This window comes from Scardinius erythrophthalmus, assembly GCF_964197995.2.
Source record: "Scardinius erythrophthalmus genome assembly, chromosome: 7".
Lineage (NCBI taxonomy): Eukaryota > Metazoa > Chordata > Actinopteri > Cypriniformes > Leuciscidae > Scardinius > Scardinius erythrophthalmus.
In genome coordinates, this window is record NC_138227.1 from 36,729,196 (window position 1) to 36,743,277 (window position 14,082).

Consider the following 14,082-nt stretch of genomic DNA (forward strand, 5'->3'; position numbering starts at 1 on the left):
TTGAAGCTCAAAAAAGTGCATCCATCTGCCATAAAAGTGCTCCACACGGGTTAATAAAGGCCTTCTGAAGCAAAGCGATGAGTTTGTGTAAGAAAAATATTCATATTTAAAATTTTATAAAGTAAAATAACTAGCTTACGGCCAAATGAACAAACAGATTCCACTTAAGTCTGAAGCGCAACTTATGCGACACATTACGCTACGCAATGACGCACTACACTACTTCTGACGTCACAAGTTGTTAAGTTGCAAGTAGACGGCGTATGGCTGTTTGGCCGGAAGCTAGAATTTTATTTTGCAGTGTGTTAAATATGAATATTTTTCTTACACAAACTCAAGGCTTTGCTTCAGAAGGCCTTTATTAACCCCCCAGAGCAGTGAGGAGTTCTTGCACTTTTTTGAGCTTCAGTCTGATGGTTGCAATGGTTGCAATCCACTGCCATTATAAAGCTCGGAAACGCCAGGGTGTTTTTTTTTTTTTAATAATTCTGATTGTATTCGTCTGAAAGAAGAAAGTCATAAACACCTAGGCTCACTTGAGGGTGAGTAAATCATGGGCTAATTTTCATTTTAAAGTGAACTACTCCTTTAAGAGCAGCAATAATTATATCACAGGATGCCATGTAGGATAATACACTACACAGAAAAACTGAAAAGAAAAGATAAAGATTTTTTTTATTAATAATTCTTTTTAATAATATAATATTGTTATATTATTTTAGTATATTACATGTATGTTTTGCTTCGATTTTGAGGAAATATTTTTTTTTTGACATTAATTGACATTAATTGTGTGAGGAACAGGCAAAAATGCCTTTATAAGAATTCATGAGAGAAGCAGCAGTTTCTAAATTATGAATGAATCGTCCTTTTGAGTTTTTTTAATGAATCAACTGATCTAGTTCACAAAACTGAACTGAGTCGACTTAGTGAATTATCAAGTAGAAGAAATGATGACCGAATTTATATTTTGGAGGGAATTATTTCTGTAATATGTGTTGCTTAAGTAAAAGTATCTAGTCACAGATCACTGAAGATAGAAAATATCAACAGCATGAATACATGGATACTATTTCCACTATGACCATTTAAACAGCTCTTGAAATTCTGCGCAATTTAAACTGAAATATTGTGTAAAATAAGTGTTTTATGAAAAATGTATGACTTGTATCTACATCTTGCTAGATACCAGCAGTTGCCAGCATAAACCGGCCTGGACCAATTCATGCTAGTCTATGCTGGATTTTTCAGTAGGGTTAATTCATTCATTTGTTTTATAAATTACTGCATTTTACTGACCATCCCGCTCTTTAAATATCAGTGTCAGCAAGCAAACCATATCGAAGACTACTCAGAATACTATTTTCATGCACAATTTGACAATTTCACCAGCCAAAATAATGCTACATTTTAAAGGTGCAGACAAATACAATGTTTCAATTCTGGCGTTCCCCAAGGCTTTGTCCTGGGCTGCTCACACTTTGACGCCAAACGTAAAATGTAAAAGTTGTATGGACTCCTTTTATGGTGCTTTTTGTCATTGAACATTGAGCTCAACAGCTCCTGCCCCAAATCATTTTCATGGCATGGAAATATGCAACATAAACATTCTTTCTAATGTCTTTATTTATTTTGCTCATCTAAATTGGTGGTGATGTTTAGACCAAAGGAATGTGAAGTAATGCGAATACGAGTGGCACTGCTCTGTTGGTTTGGTCTTTCCCTCATGCCAGACTGGGCATAAATGCTGTGCAGTGGGTTTAATGGAGGGGATGTAAGTCTGTGCCTGCTCAACAAATAAACAGTTCACCAAGGAGCACAATACCGTATACACAGCAGTCAACAGGGCAGAAGACCCTCGGGCTCAGACACACACATGTACACACACACACACACACACACACACACACACACACACACACACACACACACACACACACACACACACACTCCTAGATAGAGTGGCACAGTTACACAAACAAAACATTTAGATACATCACAATCACCATACATTATTTCATTCATATACACACACATTCACTCCACACGCTTCACTTGACAGGGTCTTACTTTTAACGGTGAGGTACATGCTCTTGCTGATATCGGCTCCCACGTCATTGCTGACCTTGCACAGATAAAATCCAGCATCTTCCTCCAGGACGTGTTTTATGAGCAGAGAGCCCTTCTCCAGGAGCTGGATACGTGAACCCGAATTCAAGGCGATGGGCTGGAACTGAGGTACGCCAGCACCTGTGACACAAAACAGAAAAGGACCAATGTAACACTGTATATTAGAAAATGTAGTATATTTTTTTATATTTAGAATATTATACTAAATACTTAATCTTTATCACATCTAAAGAATCTATTAGCATAACAAAATGCGGATATATGTATTACTGTAATCTAGGACATCTGATAATCCATCAGCATTACACTCGTTTTCAAGATCAATATCAATTCTAGCTATGCTGTGTGTTTACATTTGATGATTTCTTTATTGGATTTAAAGATCTGAGGGGAATTGTTTTGTGTCATGTCTGGATTAGGATTAGAGGATACTATGAGATTCAATATTACGAAATAAAACATAATACCACATGAGCAACTTAATCTGCCAAAGCCGTAACAAAATAAAATAATCTTGACTGTCAACGTGTGTAGAAAAAAAGTAACACACTTTCTTTATATGTTCTTTTTAACATCTCTAAATGTTGTATATAGGATACTGTACCTGTTATAAATCAATAGAGATCGTTAATTAGTGTTAACATTCTCCCTGTAATGCTAATGTGAGATATGTGAACTATAAGATACATATTCATATATCAGCCATAAAAGCCTATCAGATATGATACTAAAAAATGCATACAGTATGCAAACATTTCTTTTTAGATTTAAAGAAAAAAACAGAAACAATTATTTAATGTTAGGGTTAAGAAAATGATAAAGGAAACTTAATTCAGGGAATCTAGTCATTTGATTTCAGAGAACATGCCCGAAAATAGAAGAAAATTACTCCTTTACCCACAATGCCACAATGCATTTCTATCCCCTTCAACCTCATAGACTCCATCTAGCCCTCTATTCTTTCATCCAAGCCCTGTTGAACTCCACTCGCCCAATGCGCAGCCCTCTTTTTTGTTGTGTATATGGATTTCCATTTGTGAGCTTTCATCTACAATGTGCAGAGAGGGCTTCAAACGCTCCTTCTCCTTCAGGAGGAATCAAGGTCGAGCGAGTCACCTGCTCCCATTCTAATCCAGTAATCCAGCTTCTTTGGCCATGGCCTCAATGGAAACATACACCTGTGCCCAGCCCACCTGTCCAGATAACCCCTAAACCACATTACTACCAAAGCCTGACTGAAATTAGGTACACCACACCAAAGCCCCTTCATTACAAGATCCTACCTTCCCTTTGAGATCTCACAGCAAAAACCAAACACAAACAATGGGTTAGTGAGAACCAAAAACCTTTTTTTTTTTTTTTTTTTTTTTAATAGTATAATGACTTTAGAACAGCAGCTATTTATCGTAATGTTTCTTCAGCCCAAAATACAATGATTTGAATTAAATCATCACAAATGGCAGTGTTTTATAAAATGAAATACATGTAAATGTATGTTGTTTTTCCAATAAAGCTGCACCTCAGTGCCTGCCAACATCAACACACCCACAGTGTTTACTGAGGATTTGATGACTAATGATGTAAAAAGGTGATTATTATTAATAATAATAGCTGGAAAACAGTTGGTGGTAAAAAAATGAAATATTTACTGAGTATTATTTTTGAAGCAATGCCAAAAATACTGACCCTGCATAATGGTAATTATGATAGGAAAACTATGCAAAATTTTTTTGTTTTTGGAGAAAACCGTGACCTGGAAATGTGTTTGTGAAGAATATTTCATTAATATTTCATTGCATCTTTGCCCGTAGACGGTCATATTTAACAGGAAATAATATATATTTCAAATACTAGCATACCTTTGGAGTGGTTCCATACTATAGTGGGGATTGGGTTTCCCTTTGCTGAACAATTCAGGATCACCGACTTCCCATAAATGCCATCCTGGTCTCTTGGCTGTACCTCAAAATGTGGTGGAACTGAGCATAAAAAGAATGTGAATATTAAAAAAAAATGTATGATATAAAATGACATTGATTTAAATCAGGGTTTAGAGACTTTTAGAGCAAAAAACAAAAAAGATGTCCATTTAAGATTATTGGAGAAAATATTATTGTTAAAAGTTAAAAGAAAACCATGAATAAATTCAAAGAATAACCCATGTGATCTCAAACCTTTAACGATGAGCTGTATGCTATGCTCTACGGCTGCAGCCTCATTACGGGCAATGCAGGTGTAACTGCCGTTGTGAATCTCCGACAGGTTTGAAATGCGCAATGAGCTGGTGAAGTCTATGTTGTCGATGGTGACACCCAGGCTGGCATTGATTGGTCGTCCATCTTTGTGCCAGGTTATAGACATGGGCAGGTCGCCGGATATGACCACACAGGGGATGAAGACACGCTGACCGATGGAAGCGCTCTGAGAGTCGGAGTGTTGGATCAGAGGGGGCACTGACAGAGAGAGAGAGACGATCAGAAACACACATGCAATCTATTATAATACAACACGGCAAAAGTCACAGTACACTAGAGTAAAATAACCCGATACTGAAGATATCGAGATTTAATATCAATGTTATCTTTAACGACGTAAGGATGTGAGTTGAATTTGAAAATGGCAAAGCAAATATCAATCAGTCGATACTTTAAAAAGTAAACTGGATATTTAATTGCACTACTGTACTGACTAATGTTAAGGTAAGTACAAACATTTTCTCAATGTATATAGTTATTAGAACATTAATTCATATGTTTATACTGTCATTATACTTGTTCGAAAATATTGATTTGCCATTTTGAAACTTTGAACTTAAAACTGTGCTGCGGTATATTTTTTGTTGATAATTTGGCATGCAGTTTTCTACTTTACGCTTTACGCTGTTTTATGAACGCCGGCTCACCCACTTGAACATTTCTGGCCTCATCCCAGTTATAAATAGAAGAAAAGAAATTAACCCGTTAAATATGAAAGTATTGTGTAATCATTTAAGAGATTTTTCTTTATATAGAACCTTTTTGAACCTTCTTAACTTTTACTACTTTACTGTACATTTAAAGGTGCAGTAAGCGATTTCTGAGAAACACTTTTGATATTTGAAATCCCAAACAAACACACCCCTCCCTTCATTGCTCCGCCCACAAAATGCACAAACAAGCAAGTCAAGAGTGGATGTCTCTTGATCATAGCTGAAGCAAAGCAAAATTATGCTTTGCGAAAAATAAGGTGAAGATGCTAATATAGCTAACATTACAACAACAGCATATCTTGGCTCTGTGAAAGAGCAAAACCAATGTTACTCACATATGGAGAAGAAACAACACAACCTTGGAGTCTGTTTTCAGGCCTACCCAGCTCTAGAAAGCTTTTCTAATATTAACCCGGGTCCTAAAGCTCTTGCCTGATCATAATCCCTGTTTTTCCAGTGATATTCCTCTGACCTTTTCTCTTTTGTAATGTCTTTTAGCCATCTCTCTTTCTACAATCTTTCTTCAAATGTCTCTCTCCGCTCCCCAATCATGAATGGGCACGCCCCCTACTGCTGATTGGCTCATTCTCTCCCCTCCCCCATCATGGGTGGACACTCCCCCTACTGCTGATTGGCTCATTCTCTCCCCTCCCCCGTCATGAGTGGACACGCCCCCTACTGCTGATTGGCTACAAGACTTTTGTGCTGCTCTGCCCAATCCACTTTCAACAGCGTTTCACAGAAATCACTTACTGCACCTTTATGTTCAGTCTGTAAAACCTAAAACACTGCAAACACTTTTTTATTTTTTTTTACAATACATTTCAAATCTTTTTTTAACAGTGTACAGTTACATTCTCCCGGTCTTCCCAGTATCAAACAGCAGGCTTGATATAATCGTTGGCCAAATGTTATTTACATAAAAAACTGGCGGTTAGTGTCTTGACAAAACGGCTCAGAACATACACGATATGGGCTATTGGACAGAATATATGTGATCACACATGTACAATCATCTGTGATTTGCAATAATAAGGCTCCAGTCGGCCTTCATAACAAGTCATTATGGCTCAGAATCTAGAGATTTCACAGAGGAGGAGGCATAATGTAAACTAATGAGGGAGAAACAGAGCAAAGAAAGACAAAATAAAGAAGACGATAAAAGCGCCCTTTCGTTTCCAAGTAATTTCGGCATAATGCGTTCCCCGGGAGACTTCGCAAGCATGGTGCTAGTCAGCCTGTCGCGTTTGAGAATCAATGAGTTAAAATAATATTGAAATAAAGCAGCACTTCAGTGCTTATTTAATTCACAACAAATGGGGATAATGGACTCCAGGGAATCCCTAGCACGCTTCTGAATTTTAAGCATGAATGGAGCAAATTAGCTAACTCAATCACATTTGTTCTATCTTTATGACTCTGAACTTACAAAAACAGATGCTTGCTTGGTTATTACATAACAACACGATCAAATATTTGCAGTTTAACTAGTGTCTATTTGAACTTTAACAATATAAATTTCTGGATTATTGTAATTGGTGTTCTATCTGTGCTTTGAGGTAAAGCTTTTATGTCATGTTGGAATTAGAGTAACTAAAAATATAAAAACCATTAGAGTCTTTATAGAACTTATAGTCATTTTGTAATTGGTAAATGACATGCAATTCTTTTGGAAGGCTAAAATGTTCTGTGGTTTGACATATACAGGTAAAACTATTGTGAACAGCATTAAATATGCAGCTGATACATGAGCTCATATTGACTGAGAGATTACATGGAATATTTGCAATTTCAAATATACACCTGTCACAACGCAAAACCATTTAAATTGTCCATTGAACAATTGAACACAAATGATTATTAAAAATGGTGAAAAACTTTAAGGGCCCTATCATACACCCGGCGCAATGCGGCGCCAGATGCGACGCAAGTGTGTTTTGCTAGTTTCAGCCCGACGCAGTTATAATTTTTCGCCTATAGGCATATCAGTTATCGCCTATAGGCGGGTCCACAACGCGCGTACACTCTGCTTATTACACACACAGGGACATGCAGCAGCATGCAAACATGCCAAATATTAAAAATGAAAGGATTATAATGTAAAAAAATTATATTGTGTACATAAAGATATGGTGGAATCCGGCTTGTCCCGTAGATGGTCTCTAACTCGCGCACGAGCAGATCCGTTAGATCGCTAGAGGAGTGTTCAGTTTTTCCGCTCGCAAATTCCTCCATGTAAATAGCGAATCTGCCATGGCACGAGAGCAACTGGCTTTTAAAGGGAATGGGAGATGAGACTCTGGTTGTTTCTTTGCACGTTACGCCCATAACACACCCATTACTCATTAAGAGAATAGGGACAACCATTTTAGACCATGCGCCGGGTGCGCCAACTAGCAAAAGTGGATTCGGACACGCCCTCAGTATACTTGAGCTGTGCGCTATAGACCATGAGCTTAGATCGTTAAAATAGGGCTCTAAATCAGCCCTCCTTAAATCCCAATTTTTGGTGTCTCTTTATACGTTTTAAGGTCATGTATATTCAAATTTTCTCCTTTACTTTTAGCAGATACAAGTAAGTTCCCAGGAAACTAATAAAATATATTGATGACTCATTCTGAACTATGCGATTTTTTTGTTCAATCACATGCTTTCTAGAATGCGATTGCCCCAACTATGTAATAGCAAAGTCCTGTTCACTCGGCGGCCATATTAACAACGCCTCTGGGCAACTATTTTTGGCATCCAAGACCAAGTCCTGTCCACTTGAATGGGGGAATCCTGAAATCTAATTTAAATAATTAGAATAATTTAAATAATTTAAATAATCTGACATGAACTGTCCCATAAATGTGTTTTTTCACACGTTAAAAAAGCTTATATTTCAGGCGGGACTTGTTCCAACATATTGCACGTTGCACTTTCTCCCATTCATAGTAATGTGAGTGCACCGTCTTTCTACAGTATAGTCTTTGGTAGTAGCAACTATAGACTATTTAAGAAAAGTACACTCTTCCATACACAGCTTTAAAACATGGCAGAACGAAAGAGAGACGATGGTATTGGTGCTTCTATGTGGAATTATGCAATAGGGGAAAGGTTCGTGAAGCTATAGCAACAATACTCCTGCCTTTATGATGTTTCCTCGAGTGACTACCACGACACAGAGAAAAAAGATAAATGTTGGCAAACGATAGCGGAGGCGCTTCGGCCACCCGGTGAATACTGGAATTAGCATTAGGCTAGTACAACCATTGTTTGTTTATGCTCTTGTTTTCCAGAAGTCAATATAGGTCCGCCTTCTCAATGACATCACACGCGTCGTTAAAGACAGCAAGCGATAATTGGTCGGGAAGCAACGGGTCATCTGACATGTTTCTTGTCCACAACAAAATGTAGGAGTCAAAATCACATAATCTGACACGGTGACTATCATAACAGACACAAATATTGCATTAGTCATTTCAAAAGGAACCTGTGTGGTTGGGAATTTCGCTTGAGGGCGAAACATTTCCCCACACAGATTTTACATCAGGATCAAGTTAGTCGAGTGAATTTGCCATGTTAACCAAAAGAAAGCTGCTTGGTTTGAAAGTGACTTTGCTTCACTATTGGCAATGGACCTTTTTTGGCCTGCAAAATTTGGCTAATGTGACAGCACCTTAAGTCAAAAGAGTTTCTATGCTACTTTGGTCTTCTTTGCCAAGTTCTGAGGTCTCCTCAAAAAGCACGATTTGAGGTATCTTTTTTTTATGTAGCACAGACAAGTATGCGAAGATGTAGTACGTAAGGCCTGGGTATACTTAATTTTCCTTTTAAATTACCGTGGTGACGACCCTGATTATAAGATGACACCAAACCCCCCCCCCATTCCTTTTATTTCAAGATGTACCTTTCGGGAAAAGGCTTTTTGATGAAAAAAAAAGTTTCATACTGCATATTTTTCATATTAAAATTTTTGTATTGAAAGTAGTATGGTAAATACTGGTCAAATGTACCAACGATCACATTTAAAAATAAACACTTTTTGGCATACCATAAAAATAACCTGTAGCCCATCTGAATTATATAACAATTAGGCTATCCATCTCATAGTGAAAACCATGTAGCCTACCAAAATTTCAATAACAGTAGAAGTGAAATATTATTGTAATTTTGAAATCTGGGTACCATCTTACATTTTAAAATCCCGTACGGGGGAAGTTTGGTCCCGTCAGCGAGGCACGCAAACATGAAAGTCACGCGACTCTTAGACGGTTTGCGTTTTTAAGACTGTCTTTTTGCTCTCGCGATCTTCTATCATTACTCTCTGACACCATATTTCTTGGCACACTCGTTTTACGTGTATCTGGCGCCACCTGTTGTTGCGGGTGTATTATTGACATGTAAATTCTAGACCCTGAATATAAGACGTATCCGCTTTTTCAGATGTATTTCTAAGAAAAAAAACATTGTCTCATATCCGGAACAATACGGTATACTCCTTTGGCTGTGAGCACAGAAAGACGTGTGCACTATCTAGTGGACTTTTTAATTTTCAAGCGCTCAAATCACTCGCACATGCACTGTTGTACGAGCACCGTCTGTGCACGCATACAGTGCATGGACCGCCGCGAAACACGGATGGCTGACGTGCAGTATACTTTGGGCTTTAGGGTTAGGGATTATGAATCACCAGTCATAAGTCCTAGCAATAGTCCTAGTTATGCTAGCCTTAACAAACATCATTGAAAATGACACTGATCACTCTTGGGGTCATACCCCGGTATTAAAATCTAGCCTTAATGTACCCAGACAGCAATAAAGTGTCGGCCCAGATCCGGCCCACATCTGGTATGTGTGAAATCCACATGTACCAGATGTGGGCCGGATCTGGGCCGACACTATATTGCTGTCTGGGTAATGGCTGACTTCTGTCTGCACAAGCAGTACCTTTCACTGTCACATGAACACTCCTGTGAATTTGTTTCTCTGGATCCACCAGCACGTAGCATGTGTACTCTCCCTCGTCCGAGTTTTGCACATTGGACAGCTTCAGTGTGCCGTTGTTCTCAAAGGCACGTTGGCGATGGTTGAAAGGGAGCAGTTTGGAATCCTTATACCACTTAATAGAGTAATAAGGGTAACCAATGATGCGACAGTGAATGTACGTGTCCCTCCCAGCAATGGCAGTGACATTTTTCATTGGTCGAATACTGGCAGGGCCTGTTGTGAGAAAGAACTATCAGTATACAGAGTCTTTGAATATCAGTTGATAGGCTTATGTAGTACGTGTAAATATTTTAGATTTCAGCTATTATACACATTCTGACAGTAACTAACTAACTAAAAATAATTAATCCTAACTTCAAACCCTCATGGAGGGTTTAACTTCAAGGGATACTCCTCCCCAAATTTTTGTCATCCTCATGCCGACACAGATGTATATGACTTTATTTCTTCAGATGAACATAAATGGTGCTTTTTATGAAAATAATTCATCTCTTTGAGTCCATATAATGCAAGAGAATAAGTCCCTCAAAGTGTGTGTGTGTGTGTGTGTGTGTGTGTGTGTGTGTGTGTGTGTGTGTGTGTGTGTGTGTGTGTGTGTGTGTGTGTGTGTGTGTGTGTGTCCAAAATCTCCAAAAACCTCCTTTTAGGGACGTCTTCATTTGTAAATCTGGTATAAAAATAAAGTAATACAAGGTTTTTTAAAAATGTGAAAATGCAGAAAGTTTTGTGTGATGGGTAGGTTTAGGGGTAGTGTTACAGTAGAGAGAGAGAGAGAAAAAGAGAGAGAGAGGAAAAAAATCTAATATTTTAAACTTAACAACAATCCATCGCTTCCAGCCAATCATCATATGAGTAAACATCAGCATGTTGTGAAGTGTGATTTAAGCATATTGTGAAGCTGACAGTTAGTCAGAAGAGATGGCTTAAAGTTTAAAAACTTAGAAATATTAGTATTTTTCTCACACAGACACACCTATATTATGTTATATATATATATATATATATGTTATATTATACTTTGGAAGAGACTGGAGTCGTATGGATTTTCATCGTATTCATCATGGTTTTTGAAGCTTGACTCTTTAAGGAGCCTATGAACTTGGATTACATGGACTATGGATTATATGGATTATACCTGTATGTGTTCTTCTGAACAAAGAAAGTCATATACATCGGGGCGGCATGAAGGTGAGTAAATGATGACAGATTTTTGGGTAAACAGAGGTTTAAATTAGCACAATGTAGCAATAACCAATGGGAGTGAAGGCAGTAGAGCTTAACTATAGAGGAAGTCTATCATACCTGGAGAGCTCTATCCGTTAGCATTTCCATTCATCTAATCACCATTCATTCCAATTCCTTTCAAAATTAGGCAGAGGCTATTTGTACTAAGTGCATTAGAGGTGAACATGATTTCACCAAATGCAACATGTTCCTGGATAAACATCTTTGTTGATCATGGAACAACATTCAAATCAACCAATCAAATGTGAGGTTTGCAGTTAATGTCTAGTTTAGGTTTAGAACCAGGATTATGTGCTTCTACATCCATATGTCTAACCAAGTTGTTTTCCAAATTTGAAGGTCATTTCACAAAATTTGAGCCCGCTAAAAGGTTTAAATTACAGTACCCTTTGTAACGCAATGTCCAATTTCAAAACACAGGATACATTTTGAGTGTTTACACATTCGAATGAGACCTAATTTATGACGATTACTAAAATATGTGATAGGGGAAAAAGAGTGCCAAGAGTGCCAGTGACTCTGACAGTTAACAGACTATAAGCAAAGTGGAACGCACCAATGCTCAACTGCAATCTCAAACTTTACTCCCATTGGTTGACTTCACATTGAGTATCTGCTCATTTGCATAAAGTTAAACTTTGCTTTTTGTTGCACCGTCATTGGTCACTGCTTAAGAGCCAAATTTCAGTACGAAATCCAATCACTTCTAGTTGCTTTGTTGTTACAAATCCCTGTCACTGAGAACACCACTTTTAGGAGGCTGCACTGCATTGACAATCTAAGACTACAAAATTTCCTTCTAACTAAAAACGCCATATAGAAAACAGACAATCTTGTTGTGTGTGGTTGTGGTGTGGTGTGGGTGTTTTTGAGGAGCTGATCTGACAAGCACCTCTTACGTTTATTCGAGCCTGGTAGGAGACCGATCCGGCCGAGTTGTTGCAGGTGCAGCGGTAGACGCCCCCATCGCTGACCTGTGTGTGGGACACATTCAGATAGCTGAGCACGTGGCCTTCGGTGGTGATGATGCGATCCATGCGGTGGTTGCTGTCTTTGATGACGGGGTCTTCGTCCAGGGTCCAGGTGACGGTGGGGAGCGGCGTTCCTTTCACGTGACACACCAGCGAGATGGGCTCGTTCGGGCTCACCACCTTCTCGCTGAAGGCCGAGAGGATCTTTGGCGTCCCGTCTAGAGAAGTGGAAGAGAGATTTGTAGACAGATGGTTTAATGATGCATTATTTAGCTATGTCTAAAAAAATGTTTTGATTGTTGAGCAGCATTTTCTTGAGGTGACACATTGTTCATAAACTAAATGTGATATTTAATCTGTTTAATATTTCAGATTTTTATATCTTAAATGAAATCGCTGGTATCATCAATAAAACACTTTTGTTAAAGATACAAATATATATATATATTTTTTTTTTTTTTTAAGAAAAAAAATCATATTATCTTTTTAAAAAACCTGAGGATAAACCTTTAAAAAAATCATGTTTAATTATATGAAATATTAATTTATGTTTTTTTTTAAATAGCAGAGCATTGTGGGCTGGGTGGCTTTTTTGTCAAGTGCTGTAGGTAATTTACTCCTGAGTAAACCATTTTCCTGGTTGTTGTTAGTAGATCATACGGGTCAAAACAAAGGCAATGCTAACATGACAGGTGTGCAGTAGTATGTTCAGAAATATATTTATACTCTACAGAAACTAAAAACCAAGAGAAGTTTTGCATATTCTGAATTTTCTCAAATATTTTATGTAGTGCTGTTAAATCGATTAAACGCGATGAATCGGATCTAACAGAAAAGTTTGTAAATATTATATATATATTTTATGTTATATGTGATTAATCGCGATTAATCGATTTGACAGTACTTGTGCTAAAAGTCAGGAAAACTGTAATACATTTAGATCCAAAAACATGACCCACAACCTGATACAAAACACATAGAAAAGGGATTATGAAACTGACTCCTCACATTCTCAGTAAAATACGGACAATGCAAAATACAATAGACCTAGCCAGCCATTTCTTGAAAATCTTTTCAGCACCGTTTTCTTATATCATGACACTTAGAAAGAAACAGCTGTGTTTTCAAGCTTGGTGCCATTGAAATCTTTACCCTCTGATCATCCTGGGGTTTTTTAACATCATTATAGATTATCAATATCCTCTGTATGCAGTTTTGTGGCAATAGGAGACAGTTGCCCCAGCAACCGAGCTGAAGCAACAAATCTTTTCAGCTGCAGGGCTGAGTAGCTTCAGTAGAGTCCAGTAGAGGCTTATATTAAAACACATGCACAGTTACACATACAGTCCAGTATATGTTCACAGTAGCACTCCACAACTTCACAGGTCATTAAAAATTCAAGTCACGTTGAAACGGAAGTAGCAAGAAACAGTGTGATGTATATCCGAGTGCTCTGAATTATCGAAAAAGAGAAAATTTAGGGCGGGGACTTCTTATGCATCAGTTTTTGATTGGATTTTGAGATGTGAGCATTGCAATCAAAAGTGGATGCAGATGAAATCAAGCTTGCTCAATATTAGTGTAAATATTAATATATTTGAATTAGTGGTTTGAAGAACTACATTCATTCATAAATGTCAAATATTAATTTGCATAACAGAGATTTGGGGGAGGGTGTTTGTTGGACTCATTCACATAAACTTAGCTAAAATCTTTTTTGTGTGTATGCGTGTTCAAAGCCAAAGTGATAATGTTATAATTTATCACCCAATTACT

The 14,082-nt window shown here is 37.7% G+C and overlaps 1 protein-coding gene across 1 annotated transcript in view; it reads right to left on the bottom strand.

Annotated features, from left to right (window-relative positions):
• dscamb (Down syndrome cell adhesion molecule b) overlaps positions 1-14,082 on the bottom strand; it is a gene marked incomplete at both ends in the record, with an annotated part of 158,559 nt that overhangs the window by 35,325 nt on the left and 109,152 nt on the right. The window contains 5 exons of the mRNA XM_081369741.1: positions 2,071-2,250; positions 3,990-4,109; positions 4,305-4,583; positions 10,031-10,303; positions 12,228-12,524. Coding sequence (XP_081225867.1) covers positions 2,071-2,250; positions 3,990-4,109; positions 4,305-4,583; positions 10,031-10,303; positions 12,228-12,524 — 1,149 coding nt within the window. The remainder of the gene's footprint in view (positions 1-2,070; positions 2,251-3,989; positions 4,110-4,304; positions 4,584-10,030; positions 10,304-12,227; positions 12,525-14,082) is intronic.